This window comes from Sycon ciliatum, chromosome 3 (genome assembly GCF_964019385.1).
Source record: "Sycon ciliatum chromosome 3, ocSycCili1.1, whole genome shotgun sequence".
Classification (NCBI taxonomy): domain Eukaryota; kingdom Metazoa; phylum Porifera; class Calcarea; order Leucosolenida; family Sycettidae; genus Sycon; species Sycon ciliatum.
Window position 1 is genome coordinate 36,095,199 of NC_088645.1, and position 18,879 is coordinate 36,114,077.

At 48.2% G+C, this 18,879-nt stretch overlaps 1 protein-coding gene across 1 annotated transcript in view; it reads right to left on the bottom strand.

Moving 5' to 3' along the window:
* Positions 1-284: 284 nt before the first annotated feature.
* The window catches only part of LOC135812726 (fibrillin-2-like), a 43,387-nt gene continuing 24,792 nt past the window's right edge, over positions 285-18,879 (bottom strand). The window contains exons 4-6 of the mRNA XM_065325985.1: positions 3,604-3,768; positions 2,220-2,384; positions 285-842 (exon numbers count right to left, since the gene is read on the bottom strand). Coding sequence (XP_065182057.1) covers positions 343-842; positions 2,220-2,384; positions 3,604-3,768 — 830 coding nt within the window. The 3' untranslated portion in view covers positions 285-342. The remainder of the gene's footprint in view (positions 843-2,219; positions 2,385-3,603; positions 3,769-18,879) is intronic.

Genomic DNA, 18,879 nt, shown 5'->3' on the forward strand with positions numbered 1-18,879 from the left:
GAATGGTTATGGCTTGCTATTATTATGATAGATCATTTTGGTAGGTAGAAGGCCATCAGCAGAGGTCAACTCGGCATACACATTATCAGAGCAGAGCTGCAGATCTGGACAGTATTCAGCCAAACTCACTGGCTACTAGCTACTGGCTAATGACCAGTAGTAAGTAGGCGCTTGCGTGACGTCATGCATGGTGTTCAGGTGAATGCAATGGCGCGGCCAACAAGCATGTGCATACACGGACCGAGGGAGTGCGTCTGCTTGTGTTTGTGTGTGTGTGTGGGGGGGGGGGGGGAAATCATTTTTGTCTGCTCTCTACGTACATTCTGCAAGTAACATGGAATTCTAACACGAGTATTCTTTTCTAATCAGTTTGAGGCTGGCGTATCTGTTGGTCTCGTCGAAGTACTCCTCCTCCTTGCATGATTTCTTTTCTTGGGCGGCTTTGCTGGCGTACTTGCTGGTCTCGGAGCTGGACTCATCATCGCCGCACGATGGCCCCCGGTCCCTGGCGTTTTTGCTGGCGTATCCGCTGGCACATTCGCTGGTCGGGGAGCAGGCTGTCTCCTGACAGGGCGGCCGCTCTACGATGGTTCTAGTGTCGGAGGTTGCGCTGGACCGCTCGTTCTGCGTGGGAGACATTGCGTTGCTTAGGAGCATGGACGTGCTGAGCATTCCCGTGAGCGGCGTGAACGGCTTCCTCAACTGCGCGCTGCCAGATCTCCGCGAGCGACGTCGCAGTACTACGAAGGCCACCACAATAAGTACAATTACAGCGGCAGCGATGGATCCGGCAATGGGAGCCACCAAGTTCGTCGAGTTCAGTCTGCCAGGTGACTTCAGATCTGCAGGCCAGATAACACACGCACACAATTGTTGGACATATCTGCTGGAAGTTATGGGTTATTAGGGCTGAAACGATTATACCAATTCAAGGATGAATTTCTTGTCATATTTTTGCATAGCAGTTTCTGCTCCAGTGTGGGGAGCAAACCCTTTCTTACAAATCATCGCCGAAGTCCCAACAACTACTTCGTACTGTTGTGCCCAGCGCGGGCTTGCGACTACAGTGTGCTGTAGTTGGTTTGGAGGTGACAGCGTTGCGAATGACCGAGGGTCCTCGACGTCTGTTCTCACCGTCCAGGAGCGACACTGACTCACGCTGCTATCTGGTGTTCACGAGGTGTTTGTCGCGCTGGAAACGGAGCGTCTCTGTAAGTTTGTATCCCTTTTGATGTTTGTGCCTGGAGAGCCCTATAGCGCAGGCTCGGCATGGATAGGCTGTATGTATCGCAGTTTTCTGCGAGTCATGGTGACTTTTGAGTAGCAGTAGATTGATTTTGCATCGCAAACTGCGATGCGATACAGGATACGGAAAACTCGGCTTCCAGCCGAGTCTCACGCGAACAGTGAATTTATTTTTCAACTTTTAATTTAATAAGCTTATGATCTCGTGGTGTTACTAGTATCCGGAAGGGCTGGTCGACCAGCACTGCAAGCAGCACTTAGGGTGAGTTACTTTGCATGTCAACAGCGAGCTCAGCGCATACCAGGTGGGCATGACAGCATCCGTCTACCCGACCTCAGCACTCCTGCTATCTTTTAGAATATCATACCGTCCAGCACTTGTTGCTAACAAGTTATCTCCGTATCATACTGCGGTCAGCATTCCTGCTATCTCAACATCATCCCATCCACTATGGAGCATGTTAGCTGGACGCAACCCGGGAATCTTGTTACGGCAAGCTAATGTGTTCTTAAAAAGCGGATCCTCAGGATGGCGCTTTGTTACCCTTCACTATAATACTGAGGTGTGTTGTGGTGCCGAGACACCTGTTGACTGAGCACATCAAATCCCTTCATCACTCCTATATTTATAGGCCCTTCAATGTCCACCGTATCGTCTTCCTTAAGATTGTTGGGTTGTGGAGTTCAGTAAAACACTGAAAAAAAGAAAAAAGCCGTTTTGGAGAAAGAAACTTCAGCAATACAATGACTAAAACAATTGAAGTCGACATAATTCCATGATGGACTAATAAAATAAAATATGTAGGTTCACCAATGACCATCAAAGAAAAACGTTTCTGAATTCTACTTCACATACATGTAATTATTGTACCTTATCAGTCCATCATAACAAAACCCACAACACACTCTTCATAGCGGGCTCTGTTTTAACCAGGTGTGCAATACTGTACTCTGGTTCAAACGGTGGGACTTACCCTCGCAGGCAGAGAATGTCCATTTCTGGTTAGTTTGGCAGTAAATCACCGGTGCTGAACCAGGGGCCAGGGTGTAGCCAGACAAGCAGGAAACATTCTTCTCCACAGTGCTGTTGCCGGTGGTAACGGCATTGGGAATTGGGGCCGGAGGGGGGCACGAGTTCTCTGAACGGGAGAAGAATAAAGCATGAAAATCATCGGACATAGCTTGAAGCACGATACAGTCGAGGCATCGCAAAGTTGAAGTGCCACACAATCGAGTTGCCACAAAGTTGAAGCTGCTGCATCCTACTATCAAGAGTATATAACCCCCAAGAGTGTGCAACTCTGCATATGGGGTCTTCGACGGCGAAAACTCCCATCACGTGTTCGTTCTACGTACAAAGGAAGGATAGCGTGTGCGCAATCCGAATATCTACCAGGATCATGCTGGGGATTTGCATACGCGCAGTGAGTTTCTGTCAGAGTGTGCTTTTTTATTACTCCGCTGCTCGCTAAAACGGGCTGGAAACGTACAACTACGACACTACACCACGTGATGTGAGTTTTTGCCGTCGGCGAACCCCATAGAAAGGGTATCATGTGTTCCACACCCTTGGGGGGTTATATACTCTTGCTATTATTGTAGTGTTAAATGCAGCGGCTTGGTGGCCTGGTACAGTGTTGCTCAATTAAATGTATGTGTGTGTATGTATGTGTGTGTACAGTATGTATGTGTGTGTGTGAGGGGAGGGGGGGGGGGGGGGAGGGGAGAAACAGTTTTCTATATTTCTCAAACTTTTGGGCCCTGACAGGGCTACATGCGCTAGCTGTGTTGCATCGCCCTGCAGAAACGGAAACTGACCGTGCACATGGTTGGTCCTCTGGGGAGGGAAGAGCGGGACCTCGGTTTTATAATAGTTTTTATTGGTCATAAACCCTCGGCCTCCTCACTTATTGTATACTTATCAGTCCATCATAACAAAACCCACAACACACTCTTTATAGCGGGCTCTTTTTTAACCAGTTGTGCAATCTCATAGCATACGCGAGTAAGAGGGTACAGTGTCCTACCCTGCTTGGACATACATGTAATCTCTCCTCACGGACAGTCTCCTCTTGAATTTAAAAGTCTAACAGCGTTCACATCAATATTCAACTTATTCTTTTGCTCACTGAGCAATACAATCTTTCCATTTTCTTTCTTCTGTTTTCTTTTACAATTTAATCCTCCCCACCCAATATCCCTTTGGTGCGTCCATGGAGCTATGAAGCCGAGACCTCTGGTCGGCGGAGCTTAATGGGCCCCACCACCACACTCCATCATTCACCCCAGTGTCTGGAGATATGTGGATTTTGTAGAAAAAAAAAAATACTGTACCCTGGTTCAAACAGTGGGACTTACCCTCGCAGGCAGAGAATGTCCATTTCTGGTTGGTTTGGCAGTAAATCACCGGTGGTGAACCGGTGGCCAGGGTGTAGCCAGGCAAGCAGGAAACATTCTTCTCCACAGTGCTGTTGCCGGTGGTAACGGCATTGGGAATCGGGGCCGGAGGGGGGCACGAGTTCTCTGAACGGGAGAAGAATAATGCATGAAAATAATCGGACATAGCTTGAAGCACGACACAGTCAAGGCATTGCAAAGTCGAAGTGCCACACAATCTAGTTGCCACAAAGTTGAAGCTGCTGCATCCTATTATCAAGAGTATATAACCCCCAAGAGTGTGCAACTCTGCATATGGGGTCTTCGACGGCGAAAACTCACATCACGTGTTCGTTCTACCAAGAGTACATAACCCCGAGAGTGTGCAACTGCCTGCACAACCTCTATGCAGTGCTGCGACAGCAGAACTTAACATCACGTGACATGGTTCAAAAGGTTATACTGGCAAACAGTGCAAAGTGACCGCAAGAGAGTTGTACCCAAAGTCGGGATGCGTACAACCCTGTTGTAACAGGTTTAATCGAACTTGAAAAGTAACAGGCCTGGTTTAGCGTGCCTCGACCAGTTATATGCAAAATGTGATAGAATACATGTGGCAATGGCGCCAATGAAGGTGCTAATAGACAGGCGTAAGACGCATGAGGTGCGAGGGAGTGTAAAGTTATAGAGAACAGGGGAAAACTGTTACATCATCCCCCTCCTATGGAGAGGACGGAGCTTATAACCCAAATGCTCAAGTGGAATAGAGTACAATAAGCGCAAACACGTGCGAGACGAAAAAAAGGCTTCGCACTGAAGTAACACAATAAGACGACTGAAACTCCATGCAAATAAAAGTGTAATAAGCTCAACAAATATGTAAGGTGAAACTAGAAGTTCAACTGCAAAACTCAGCGGGCAGAAGCCAAGGTTTTGTCCTTCTGAAGTGGAACAATGTCATTACCAGATTCATCCAACAAATAATGTTCAGGCTCCCAAGTGGCATCAGAGTAGCCTTGCCACTTGACTAGGTACTGAAGCTGATTCTGCCGGCGGCGGTGACTGAGAATGTTCTCCACCACATAGCGGGCATGACCATCAAGGTCCGTGATAGGCGGAGGCGTAGGCTGTCTCCTATTAGGAATAGCGTTCTTCTCGTAGGCACGGAGTGCCGACACATTAAATACCGGGTGACAGCGGCTGGTATGAGGCAACTTTAGCTTGTAGGCATTCGGGCCGACCACATGGGTTATAGGAAAGGGGCCAAACCACTTGGGGCGTAATTTATGGGATGGTCGGTCCCGAGCTTCAGGAGTCAGGAGGAAATCCCGGTAGACCATTACCAAATCTCCCACCTTCAGCTTTCCCTCGACCCTTGTCCGATCTGCATAGAAGGCCTGACGAGCTTGAGCTGCCACTAGCGCATCTTGTGAGATCTTGACCTCGTCTTGTCTTGCTTGCAACCAATCAGCTGAATCTCTGCCTCCCTGAATAGGGTTGAGGAAGTCGGGTGGCGCTCTGGGATTTAGACCGTAATTTAAGAAGAACGGTGTGTTTCCTGTAGATGATTGAGTAGCGCTGTTGATAGAAAACTCACAGAGAGGCAGGAGCATATCCCAGTTATCTTGTTTATGATTTACAAAAGCCCTCAGCACATCCTCTACTATTCTGTTTACTCGTTCCGTTAGGCCATCTGTCTGAGGGTGATTGGCAGTACTAAATGCTAGTTTCGTTCCTAAGCGATCAAACAATTCCTGAAAAAATGCTGCCGTAAATCTTGGATCAAGATCACATACAATACTAGAACTCAAACCATGAAGTCGAAATACATGTTGAATATACAGATCAGCACTTCCTTTAGCGTCAATAGTAGAGGAAGTAGGTGCTAAATGTACACACTTTGTCAAGCGGTGTACAAATACATATATAGCATCATGACCTGTATCGGTCCTAGGCAAACCCATGATAAAATCCATCGAGATATCCGCCCACGGCTGACTGGGCACTGGTAAATTCTGCAAGAGACCAGTTTTTAGCTGGCCGCCTTTAACTCGTTGGCAGACGTCACATGACTTGACAAACGCCTTTACATCCAGTCCCATTCTGGGCCAATAGAAATATCTAGCGAGTCTGAAATAGGTGCGATCTCGACCGGGATGCCCCGCAGTCACACAGTCATGGTATTCTTGAAGCAGGGCGAGTCGGAGTTTGCTACTCTTTGGAATGCATAACCGGTTCTGTGGTGAAGATCTGAGATAAAGATAACCGGGTGTTTCATTTAGAAGGTAACGGGCATGCAGATTGTCATGGCTTGAATTTTTCAGTCTCCTGATAATGGGAGCAAGATCCTTGTCGCACTTGTAACCGCTGACAATTAACTGCGCTATGTCTGGATTAATCTCTAGGGTATGCTCTATGGCATTCAACTGAACTATTTCAGAATCACTGAACAGATCTGGACGGCATGAAAGCGGGTCGGCAATGTTTTTCTTTCCTGGTTTGTGAAAGACTGTAAAGTCATAGTCAGCTAAAAACTCTACCCATCTTGCCTCACGGTTGGTGAGAGTCGGTTTGGTTCGTAAATAGACAACACCCATATTATCAGTCATCAGGTCAAAGTGGCGGAACAGATAGATTCTCCAGCACTTTAATGCAAATACCACAGCCAACGTTTCCCTCTCGGCCGCAGTATAGTTGCGTTCTGCAGCTGACAGTTTCCGACTATAATAGGCTACGGGATGCAAATCCATATCTTCTCCCTGCTGCAGGAGCACACCCGCCACGGCAAAGTCACTTGCGTCAGTTTCTACCGTGAAGCTTTTCTCAACATCGGCCAGTTGCAACACTGGCGCCTCGAGTAATGCTGATTTTAGAGACTCGAATGCCTTCTGTCTAGCAGCGCTCCATTCAAAGCGTGAATTTTTTCCGGTGATTTCTTCTAATGGACGAGAGATGGTCGAGTGTCGATCTATGAACCTTCGGAAATAGTTTGCAAAGCCAAGAAACTTCCTCACATCAGTTACTGACGACGGAGTTGGCCATGTTTCCACAGCACTTGTCTTCTTGGGATCAGGGGAAATTGATGTGCCGTTGATTTTATGCCCCAAGAAGAGAACCTCTCTCACTCCGAATTCGCATTTAGACTGTTTGCAATACAGCTCACTATTTCTAAGTGTTTCTAGAACTGTTTGAATATGATGCTGATGATCTTCCCAGGTCTTGCTGAAAACTAGAATGTCATCCAAGAATACTACAACGAATTTTCGGAGATGCGGTTGCAGAATAGAGTTCATGAGTGACTGAAAGGTGGCCGGGGCATTAGTCAGCCCGAATCCCATGACTCTAAACTGGAAGTGGCCGAACGGCGTATTAATGGCCGTCTTAGAAACATCCGAGTCTTGAATTCTGATTTGATTGTAGCCCGACCGCAAGTCCAACTTGGAGAAATATGCACTGCCCTGGATCGTGTCGAATAAGTCATCAATATTAGGAAGACAAGCTTTGTTTTTGATCGTAATTCTATTCAATTCTCGCCAATCGCACACCATTCTCAGAGTACCATCCGACTTTTTCACAAAAAAACACAGGTGCACCGTATGGCGACTTACTTGGCTCAATGAATCCCTTCTCAAGTAATTCTGACAGCTGTGACTGGAGCTCGTCCATCTCTGGTTTCGGCAAGCGGTAGGCGGGTCGAGACGGTGGTCTGGCTCCATCTTCTATCTGGATTTCATGGTCGACTGGTCTCTTCGGTGGAAGCTCATTCGGCAGCTCGTCTGGAAATAAATCCTGGTACCTCTTGAGCAGGTTCTGGATGTCATGTTGCTCTGATTCCTGGAGTTGTGGCCCGGAACGATTCTCCTCGTTTGCAGCAGTGACCCATGCAAGAAACCCCTCGGCTCCACTCCTCAGGGCATGACGAGCTTGTCGGCCACTGATAAACATGCTTTCCACAGATGGCCGGTCGGCTGTCGGCGGGTTAGCTGAAGGCAATTTGGCAACAAAAGGCTCACCGTCCAACTGAACTTCGTTCGTACGGAAGTTGATGCTGGGGTTGTTCCTTGTAAGCCACGGCTTGCCAAGAATAGCGTCGTAGCGAGTCAGGGGATACACAGTAAAGTGCTGTTCCTCACTGAAGCCCCCGACTGTCACCTTTAGCGTGCGCGTGGAAATCTGCGGGACCTCGCTGGTCGAGCCGTCCGCCAATGTTACGCTCAGCACTTCTGAGCTTGCATCCGTGTCAAGATGATGCTTTCGAACAAAACCGTCTGCAATGAAGTCATGCGTCGAACTGGAATCTATCAGCATCACTGCACGGCGACCGCCGATCTTTCCCTGTATGCGCAGTAGGTCGTGTTCAGGTTCATTGCCGACGCTGACGTTGCTGACATGACACCTTTCTGCAACAGGACAATTTCCTACCGCTATGGGTGTCTCCGGCTCCGTAGGTTCCTGGAGAGCAACGTCTTCAACCTCCAGAGCCCCGAACCGGTTAGCGACTGGTACGGGCGTGGGTGCTTGGGTCGTCGCCAGTAAGCGCACCCCCTTTCTTACTGGCGACCAGCGTTTGGGTAGCGCTGTCCCCCCTCAGTACAGTCTTTAGCGAGGTGGCCTGGCTTCCTGCAAGCAAAGCAGTGTCCCATTGCTCGCAGTTGGACACGCTCTTGGTCCGTCAGCTTGCGGAGGCCCTGACCACGGAAGCTGGGCACGGAACGCGACTCTCTACTGGCTGGTGGCCCCGACGCCGGTGGCCCTGACGACTGCTCCACGGTGTTTGCTGCCATGACAGCTTGCTCCAGGGTACGTGGATGCTCACACATGACCTGTCGCTGAATGTGCGGCACTAGACCCCTGACGAACAGCAGCGCTCTGGTGTGGTGGTCGATTTCCGGCACTTGCAGGCTGAGGCGAGTGAAAGCAGCAATGTATGCGTCCAGCGACCCGCGCTGCGCTGCGGAAATTAGTCCCATACGCGATGTTTCCTCGTTGTGCTGTGGTCCGTACACATCGCCAAGTGCCGCTTTCAGAGCAGGCCAGTCGGAAAACACTTGGTTAGCTTCCAATGCCGCTATCAACCAAAGACGAGCGTTTCCCGTCAAAAATCCTGCCGCATAGTTGACCCTCCGTGCCGCATTTGGGAGTGCCAACGACCGTAGGGCCATGTCCATTGCAAACGTCCATTCTTTGAATGTAGCGGAATCTCCTCCAAACACAGGCGGCTCTTTCGTAAGGCGGGGTGTTGGCTCCCACGGTTCCGAGTTCGGATGTATCGTTCGGTTTCCTTGGCTAACGCGCTGAGCAGTCTTGATATCGTTTATCAGCCGAACGACGAGTACGAGGAGCGTAAGCAGAGCGACCAGAACACCTGCCAAAAGCAGAGTAGTAACCATCCTCTGCTACCAGTGTAACAGGTTTAATCGAACTTGAAAAGTAACAGGCCTGGTTGAGCGTGCCTCGACCAGTTATATGCAAAATGTGATAGTATACATGTGGCAATGGCGCCAATGAAGGTGCTAATAGACAGGCGTAAGACGCATGAGGTGCGAGGGAGTGTAAAGTTATAGAGAACAGGGGAAAACTGTTACACCTGTATCTACACACGGAAAGTTGGGTGTGGTCCTCGAAAGAGTGCTCAATGCACCGGGGTGCAGAGCTTCATACAAAAGGAATAGAATGGTATACGGAGCTTGGGTTGGCTGTGACTCCGAGTTTCACGCCTGTGGCGATCATCTGTATCTATCATGCACAGAGCTGCAAATAATGTGTACGGGTTTATCACGGGATGTGAAGTTCTGCCGTCGCAGACCCCATAGCTGTAGTTGCACACTCTTTGGTTATGTACTCTTGGTTCTACGTACAAAAGAAGGATAGCGTGCGCGCAATCCGAATATCTACCAGGATCATGCTGGGGATTTGCATACGCACAGTGAGTTTCTGTCAGAGAGTGCCTTTTTATTACTCCGCTGCTCGCTAAAAACAGGCTGGAAACGTACAACTGCAACACTACACCACGTGATGTGAGTTTTTGCCGTCGGCGAACCCCATAGAAAGGGTATCATGTGTTGCACACACTTGGGGGGTTATATACTCTTGCTATTATTGTAGTGTTAAATGCAGCGGCTTGGTGGCCTGGTACAGTGTTGCTCAATGAAATGTATGTGTGTGTATGTATGTGTGTGTACAGTATGTATGTGTGTGTGTGGGGGGAGGGGGGGGGGCAGGGGAGAAACAGTTATCTATATTTCTCGACCTTTTGGGCCCTGACAGGGCTACATGCGCTAGCTGTGTCGCATCGCCCTGCAGAAACGGAAACTGACCGTGCACATGGTTGGTCCTCTGGGGGAGGGAGAAGACCCAAGTGCCATCAGTGTTTGTCCCTGTGGCACGTGTTGTGAGCTGCCTTTTGAGTGAAACACCTGCCAGCGCCTTCTAGGTTCGGCCTGGTCCCATAGCTCAGTTGAATTCTTTATTCTCACCATGGCACCATCGCCGATAGGAGATAAATATATGAGAAGGTTGGTTGGAGCATTGCTCATGACAAGCAAGGTCCTGGGTTCGAGTCCTGGTGGGTCTGGCATTTTTCTCTTTCCAGGCAGTTCATTTTCCCGACTGATCCTTGAGTTTGAAGCAGTTCTCCTAACCCTTTCAAAAATCAAATTGAATGAACTTATTTTGAGAGCGAGATCATCTTATTGGTATGTTTATGGCTGGTGTTTAGTCATCAAACGACATTCTAAGAATGTAGAAAGGAAAAGGACATATGGATACGAGTTAAAGGGGAAGTTAAGGCAAAAATCAAAATTTCACCAATTGTAGTCTTCGGGGTGCTGAGTCGAATGGTCGTGGTCCGAGGAAGCTGAGACGCTCCCTTCCTACTTGAATGCCAATCAAACTCGCGCACTTCCACCGAAACTGGGTGACTGCGCCCTACTAGATGGGGATTTGTATGCAAAATGTCACTAAAAGCGCCATTTCTTTCTTATAAAAGCATGGATGACCGCGATTGGCCCATATGTTGTAGTCTTTTGGACGCTGAGTCGACTGGTTTTGGTCCGAAAAGGCTGCGATGCAGCGTTCCTCCTGTATTCCCAATCGAACATGGTTGAACAAGCGTACGCCAGTCACCTGGTCACCGTGCCTGCAGGGTACAACTTACTAGCCTGTTTGACCTTTTTTGGGTGCAGTCCTGTCACTCGAGTTGAACCTTGGTGTGAACGTTGTCGCCTGCTGGCGTGGTGACCAGGTGATTTGGGCACCCAGGAGCACGAGCAGTCTAGTAAGTTGTCATTTTTAGACGTGCTTGTAGAGAAGACTGGCTGTGAAATGTTGACTTCTGTGTATCGTAAGCCTACGTTCACCGGTCAGTACATTGCCTTCGATTCATATTGTTCGTCTCAATACAAGGTCAACTTAGTTCGTAACCTCGTGGACCGTGCGAAACGTATTTGTTCGCCCAGTAAGCTGCAGGCCGAGCTCGATTTTCTTCGATCTGTTTTCTTGAAGAATGGCTATCCGGAATTCTTGTTGCGTAAGTTTCTGTCCATGGAGCAGAAACCGAAATCGGTGCTGATTGGTCCACCTCGCTGTCCCGTCTATCTATGTTTGCCATGGAAGGGGCAGGAATCGATCAAAGTGTGGCACGAAGTCAAGTCTATCGTCCGTCGTACTTATTATGCAGTACATGTTGTGCCAGTCTTCACAACAATGCGTGCGTTCACGGTGCGGAAGGACGTCCTACCAACCCTCCACCTCAGTCATGTTATCTACAACTTTGAATGCCGACATTGTGCTAGTCGGTATGTTGGTAGGACTGTTCAGCACCTGAACGCACGCATCAAACAACACACTCCACTTCACATCCTTCCACCCAGTGCGCAATCTGAGAGGCCCAAACGCGGGAGACCTAGGAAAAACCCATCACCTACACAGCAGGATAGTTCCCTGCCGCTGTCTGCCGCTCCCCCTCTGACATCTGTGTTGGACGGGCTTGAGCTTGGCAGCTCTTTGGAGGTGGGTGCGGAACCGCCATTAATGCAGCCCTCGGGTGTGCAAAAGTCTGTGCCTCTGGGTGATTTGCATGGGGCTGTGCCTCGAGTGGTGACAGCACCTCTGCCTCCCCCTGACCCTCCTCCTTCGAGGTCTGTGTTGGTGGAGAGCACCCGCGGCGGTCGATTTGTCCCACCGGAACTAGAGCTGGATTCAACAGAAAGACCAACAACCATGGCTGCAACAACAACACCAGCTTCACATCCAACAACAACACCAGGTTCACATCCAACAACAACAACAACTAATCCGCAAAACAAAGCAGCAAATGACAGACCACGGAGATATACAGCAGATTACAACCGGACCTATGAATTCACGGTAAAAATACAAAGGAAACAATCGGAAAGGACGACGACTGACATGAAGGCAACGGCATTCACGGTTGGCATGGGTGGTGAAGGTGAGACGCTGGACGATGCAAGTGAGGGGGAGAGTCAAACCGCTGTGGATGACGGAGCAGGTTCTGATTCGGACAGTGAGGGAGAAGGTGAGCTGAGTGAGGTTGAAAGTGAGTGTGAGGGTGTGCGCGTGAGTCGAGATTGTGTGCGTCCGTCTCATAATAACAAGTCTTCAGTATACAATCATTTGGTTTCTAGTACTGACTGTTGTCGTACTTATTCTGATTCCTGTCTTTCTGTTTTGTGCCGTGCTCGTCATGGTTATCTTTTGCAGTTACAAGTTTTGGAAGCTGTTTGTCAGCGCATTCATAAGCCGAATTTGTGTGTCCAGAAAGATAGTGTTATTACCCTTAAATTGTTCAAATAATGTTCTTTTGTGTAGTGTGGCAACGTTGTTGCCACTTGTGCCTAAATGTGTTTTGTCACCTTCTTGTTTATTATTGTTATTATTATCATTCGTTCTCACTTCTTTGTTGTTGTTGCTGATACACAATTGTCACGCTTAGTTCTCACTTGTATACCCTTGTTTTCTGCACACTTTTGTGAGAAATCGCACCTCGATATTCCAGTGCTGTCATTGTATCGTGTCACTCTACCTTGATTGCTATATTATTTCCTTTGTTCTCATTTTGTTCTTTAGTACAACGGTGATTCCTGAAGAGTGTTGTACGAAAACTTATTCGAATCATCTTTTTTTTCCATTGCCCTTTTTCTTCTTACATGTATTTTTCCTTACCCTTTAGGTTGTTTCTTGCATCGTCTCCATCGCTTAAATTGTAAATAAAGTAGTCCACATGTCACTTCAGCTCGTCCTACTTATTGCCATAATAATAATAATAATAATAATAATAATAATAATAATACGAAGTAGTGGTTGCGACTTCGGCGATGATTTGTAAGAAAGGGTTTGCAAGCTCCGGTGTGGGGAGCAAACCCTTTCTTACAAATAATAATAATAATTTTTTAAAAGAGGTCGGAGGCGGATAATACTTTAAAACGAAGGTAAGTTTTGCGTCGCAAGTATCCACGCAAACACACATCCAGTCAGAATAAGGCACTTGTCATAAGTATCCGAACGTTTTCGGTCCCTTCTCAGTCTTTCCAACTTGAGCCATTCCCTGTATAATCCTTTATGAGAAGGGACCGAAAACGTTCGGATATTTATGACAAGTGCCTTATTATGACTGGATGTGTGTTTGCGTGGATACTTGTGACCCATAACTTACCTTCGTTTTAAGGTGGCTGGGGCGGTACAACTTTTTTGGGAAATTTTTGACTGCTTCCTATAGTTTTATTTTTACTTTTGGACAAAATTTGAAAACGTTTTATGAAAGGTTCGTGTTATTTTTCACGGACCTTTAATAAAACTTTTTCAAATTTTGTCAAAAAGTAAAAATAAAAATATAGGAGGCTAGAAAGGCCAGAGATTCACCAGAAAACATTTTCGAATTTCATCACCACCTTGCCGATAAACTCAAAAATGCAGTCAAAATGTGATCAAAATGACCCCTAAAAAGTTGTACCGCCCCAGCCACCTTAAAATAATAATAATAATAAAATTAATAATTTCGTATAAAGTATTCGCATGCAACGACGCAAATCCACACAATTCAGTAGACACTTCTTTTCTATCAAACGTTTTCTTTCCCTTCTCCTCAGGATAGTACAGGGAATGTTGGAAATTTGAAAAACACATAACTATAATTATAGAGAATGAAAGAAAGAAAAAGGTCAACACTTCAACATAGGCGCCAAAATGATTAAAGTGTTAAAACTGAAAAACAAACAGCTGCAAGTTGTAGACAAACACGGTGAACACATCAGGGAACACTTTTTACACTTTCACGAGGTGTGACACCAAACAACTGCTACCTACGTACCGATCTTCACATTCTCGGCACTGAAAAAAATGACGTTCTACCTACCCTTAGTATAAGCAACTGTAGAGCATGCAGATTCTTCAACCTTGTACCTGTTGCATTGTAGTCAAGTGCCTGTGTCACTGTAGCTTGGTGTGTTAAAACCTGTACCGTAATAAGACTAGTATCCTTTGCATGTGAAGTTCGAACCTACCTTTTTCAGAAGCTTTCCTTTTTTTCTTTACTTTCTTCCAATACATGTCTTCTGATTGGCCGAATCTGTGCCATCTCTCTATCTCCTGATTGGTCTAAACCGTTGCTCGTTGTTATGTGAAACCTGAACTCTCTTAGTCTTGGCACATATAAAAAGCTCTGTCTCTGAAGAAAGATCATGCTTCATTTCTTCAACCACTTCTCCTTGCTCTGGTGAGACTTGTTGGTTGTTGTGTGCCCAACCACTTGGGCCACGCTACAACTGGTGGCAGCGGTGGATGTTTCGGGTTTTTTTTTCATGCTATGTTTTTGTTGTTGTGACAATGTGAAGTGATTCCTGGTTCGGAATGGCCCAAGCACAGCCTAACCAGCAAGTACCGCCGGCCCAGCCGCCCCGTCCTGCCCAGCCTGCTCAGCCAGCCCAGCCAGCCCAGCCAGCCCAGCCAGTTCAGCCAGCTCAGCCAGCCCAGCCAGTTCAGCCAGCCCAGCCAGCACAGCCAGTTCAGCCCGCCCAGCCAGTGCAGCCAGCCCAGCCAGTTCAGCCCGCCCAGCCAGTTCAGCCCGCCCAGCCAGTTCAGCCCGCCCAGCCAGCTCCCGTTCGACCCATCCGGCCATGGGCAACTCCGGAACGTTTTGATGGTGGAGCAGCCTCGGACTGGACTACTTGGCGTGACCATTTCACTCAAGTTTGCCTGGTTAATCAGTGGACGCCGCAGGACCAGGCACAGTACATCCCGTTGTACTTGATAGATAATGCGCAGTGCTACTACCAGTCGCTTCCTGTCGCGACACGCCAGGATGTTCAGCAATTACTGGTAGCTCTGGAGGGTCGGTTTGCTCCACCCGTCAGGACCGACCTCCACAGAGCGGAATTGAAGGCCAGACGACAGCGAGGTGAGGAGGCGTTGTCTGATTACTGCGAGGTGATTCGCCGATTGTCTCGCAGAGCGTACCCTACCTTGCCAAACCTCGTGCAGGACCAGCTGGCATGTGACCAATTTATTGAAGGTCTGGACAGCAGAGAGTTGCGCATGGAGGTACGTCGCCAAGACCCCCGAACTCTTGACCAGGCACTGCAGCAAGGACTTCGAGCACTTGCCATACTCCAAGCGGACGCTACTACTAGTGCGTCTCAGCCAGTGGCCGCGGCTGTCTGTGCTGCCAGGGAAGATCGTTTGGATGCCTTATTAGTAAGGATGGAACGATTGGAAACCGCTCTGTCATCTTTGCAGCGACCGCAGCAGCAACCCCAGCAGCAACCCCAACAACAGCGCCGCTGTTACCATTGTGGGAGTGCCGAACATCTGATTGCGTACTGCCCGACTGCACCTCCACCCCGGGGACAACGTCAGCGCCCTTCGGGAAACGGCCGGGAGTTGGCATAGAGGGTCCAGAGTCAGCTCCAAACCACCATGGCCCGGAAGTGCTGCCCGCCGCGCCTTCCGATTTAGTATGCCATTCCGTTGCTGTTGAAAGTTGCCAGTATGTTATCGGCAAAGTAAGTTCAATATGCATAACTGATGTCCGCATGTTAGTTGATTCTGGAAGTTCGATTTCCTTTGTCAGCTCAGCATTCTATCAACAACATAAGCATATAAAATTAAACAAAATTTCTACATCAGTCCGAAGTGTTGATGGCAGTGGCGTGACTGTGGAAGGAGCGGTGGATGTGCAGCTAGAGTTTGGCAGCCTCCAACTTCAGCACACTATGGTAGTTGCGAACATTGAGCCTGACGTACTATTAGGCATAGACTTCCTCCGTAGGCACGGTTGTATTATGGATCTGGGACAAGGCTGTCTGCGCTTGAGCAATCAGACCCTTCCATTAACACAGGGAGTTGGGCCCAAGCACCTTTCATGTCAGAGAGTGGAAAGAGACCCCATTCCAGTGCAATTGGCTGAATCTGTTGTTCTACAGGGCTATTCTCAGTTGATTACGCAAGGTAGATTACGTGACACTGAGTTTATGTCTCCATCTTGCGGAATGGTAGAGCCAACAGAGTCGTTCGTAGATAAATTTTGTGTCAGTGCAGCTAGAGTGGTCACGACCGTGAGTGAGAACAGTACTGTTCCTGTCAGGTTGCAGAACCTGCTACCACGGCCTGTCACTATAAACAAGGGTACAGTTGTTGGCATGTTCGAATCTTGCTTTGTTGAGAAAGCCGCAGAAGCCGCGGATGAGCCTGATTGTACTGCTGAAAGCTGTAATGCTGCTGATATGTGTTCTGACCCTGTTGAGTTGTTTGACCTTAGTCATCTCGATACAGAAGAGGCAGCAGCCGTCAGGTCTCTTCTCTCGGAGTTCAGCGACATAATTTCAACGGGAGCAATGGATCTTGGCTCTACCGGTGTTGTCAAACACGACATCGAGACCACTAGCAGCCAGCCTATTCGCCAAGCCCCTAGACGATTGCCGCTTCACCATGCCAATGAGGTTCGTGAACATGTTGAGCAGCTTTTAGCTGAGGGTTTAGTCGATCCTTCCAACAGTCCTTGGGCAGCCCCTATTGTTGTTGTTCGGAAGCCTGATGGAGCTATTAGACTATGTGTCGATTATCGCAAACTCAATGCTGTAACTGTCAGAGACGCATTCCCCATTCCGCGGATTGATGATGCGATAGACAACATGGGTGACGCACAGTATTTCACAACCCTAGATCTTGCATCCGGTTACTGGCAGGTAGAGCTAACTAATGCAGCAAGGGCGAAATCAGCATTTGTCACTCCATTTGGATTGTTTGAATGGAAAGTCATGCCATTTGGGTTGTGCAATGCCCCAGCAACTTTCCAGCGCCTGATGACCATGGTTCTGGGTGATCTTGTGCCAAGCGTATGTTCAGCGTACATAGATGACACCATAACTTTCTCGAAAACATTTCAAGAGCATCTGGTTAGACTGCGCCTAGTGTTTGAAAAATTCCGGGCAGCAGGTTTGAAGGTCAAGCCTCGTAAGTGCCAGATTCTGAGCAAGTCGGTTACGTATCTTGGGCATGTGTTCAAGGGAGGTGGTGTGAGCCCTGATCCCAAGAATTGCAGTTCGGTCACCAGTCTCAAACCACTTAGCTCTGCAACCGAGGTTCGTCGATTTGTAGGTTTTGCTTCCTACTACAGGCGGTTCATCAAGGACTTCGCGACAATTGCAGCACCGCTACACAAGCTAATGCAGAAACAGGCAAGCTTTTCGTGGACGGATGAGTGTCAGCAAGCGTTCGATATCCTGAAGCAGAAGCTCACGTCATCTCCTGTCCTGACGTACCCGGATCCATCCCGCAAGTTTATCCTGGACACGGATGCTTCTGACACTGGTATCGGTGCAACTCTATCGCAGGTTGACGATCAGGGCAGAGAGCAGGTAATTGCGTATGCTAGTAGTTCACTTAGTAAGAGCCAACGTCGCTACGGCACAACTCGGCGTGAGATGTATGCAGTGGTCTTCTTTGTGCAATACTTCAAACATTATTTGCTGGGTGCAAACTTTACCTTGCGAACCGATCACAAAGCCCTTCTCTGGTTGAAGTCTTTCAAGGATTCGGAAGGTATCCTGGCGAGATGGTTGGAGAAACTAGAAGCGTTCGATTTCACAACTGTCCACCGTAGAGGTACTCAGCATGCCAACGCAGATGCATTGTCACGGTTCCATAGCCAACCTGCGGACAATTCGGAGCATCCTGCATCGGCCACTGCCGAGCCTTCAGTAATGGATCCAAATATTACTGTTGTCTGTCCTTCCCAGTCTTCCATTCCTGTCCCTACAGCCATGCCATCAGTCTCTCCGGATACAGCAGCTGGTGATACATTGACGCAGGATTCTGGACATCAAGCATACGTGGGTAATGTTGACGTTGAATCACAACCTGCAGAACATGCGAATGATGATAGCAATTTACTTGGAAGCAATTGGGCAGATTTTTTTAGTGCAGAAGATATTCGCAGAGCTCAAGCGGAAGACAGTGACATTGACTGCATGATTGGTTGGCAACAAGCATTGTTAGACAGGCCTAAACGCAGTGATAGTGCTATGAAAGGAGCATCATTAACCTTGATACGTCTGTGGAGTCAGTGGAAACGGCTGGTTCTGCAAGATGGCTTATTGTATCGTACGTACACTTCAGTAGATGGTAGCAACTCATTTCTGCAACTTGTTGTACCTGTCAGTTTGCGACAGAGAATTATGACTGGGATGCACAATGAGTGTAGTGGTGGCCACCTCGCTACTGAACGTACTCTAGAGAAGGTGAAAGCTAGATTCTATTGGCCTTTTATGTCGTCTGACATTGAGCTGCATTGCAAGGCGTGTGCGCTTTGTTCAGCTAGGCGTACCCCAGCACCAACCGCTCGCGCTCCGATGAAGGTGGACCAACCATCCTTTCCACTGCAACGTGTCGCTATGGACATCATGGGACCACTGCCCAGAACAAATCGAGGTAACCTCTACATTGTTGTGATTACTGATTATTTCACGAAGTGGGTAGAAGCGTTTGCCATCCCGGATATGACTGCTAGGACAATAGCTTCGGCACTGATTGATGGTTTCATTTGTCGCTACGGTGTGCCACTGTCTATCCACACTGATCAAGGTGCGCAATTTGAGTCAAATTTGTTCAAATCCATCTGTGAACTGTTAGATATGAAGAAGACACGCACGACTCCATATCATCCTTCTAGTGATGGTTTAGTTGAACGGATGAATCGTACACTTGAGAACATGCTGAGTGCCAGAGTCAATGCCAATCACAATG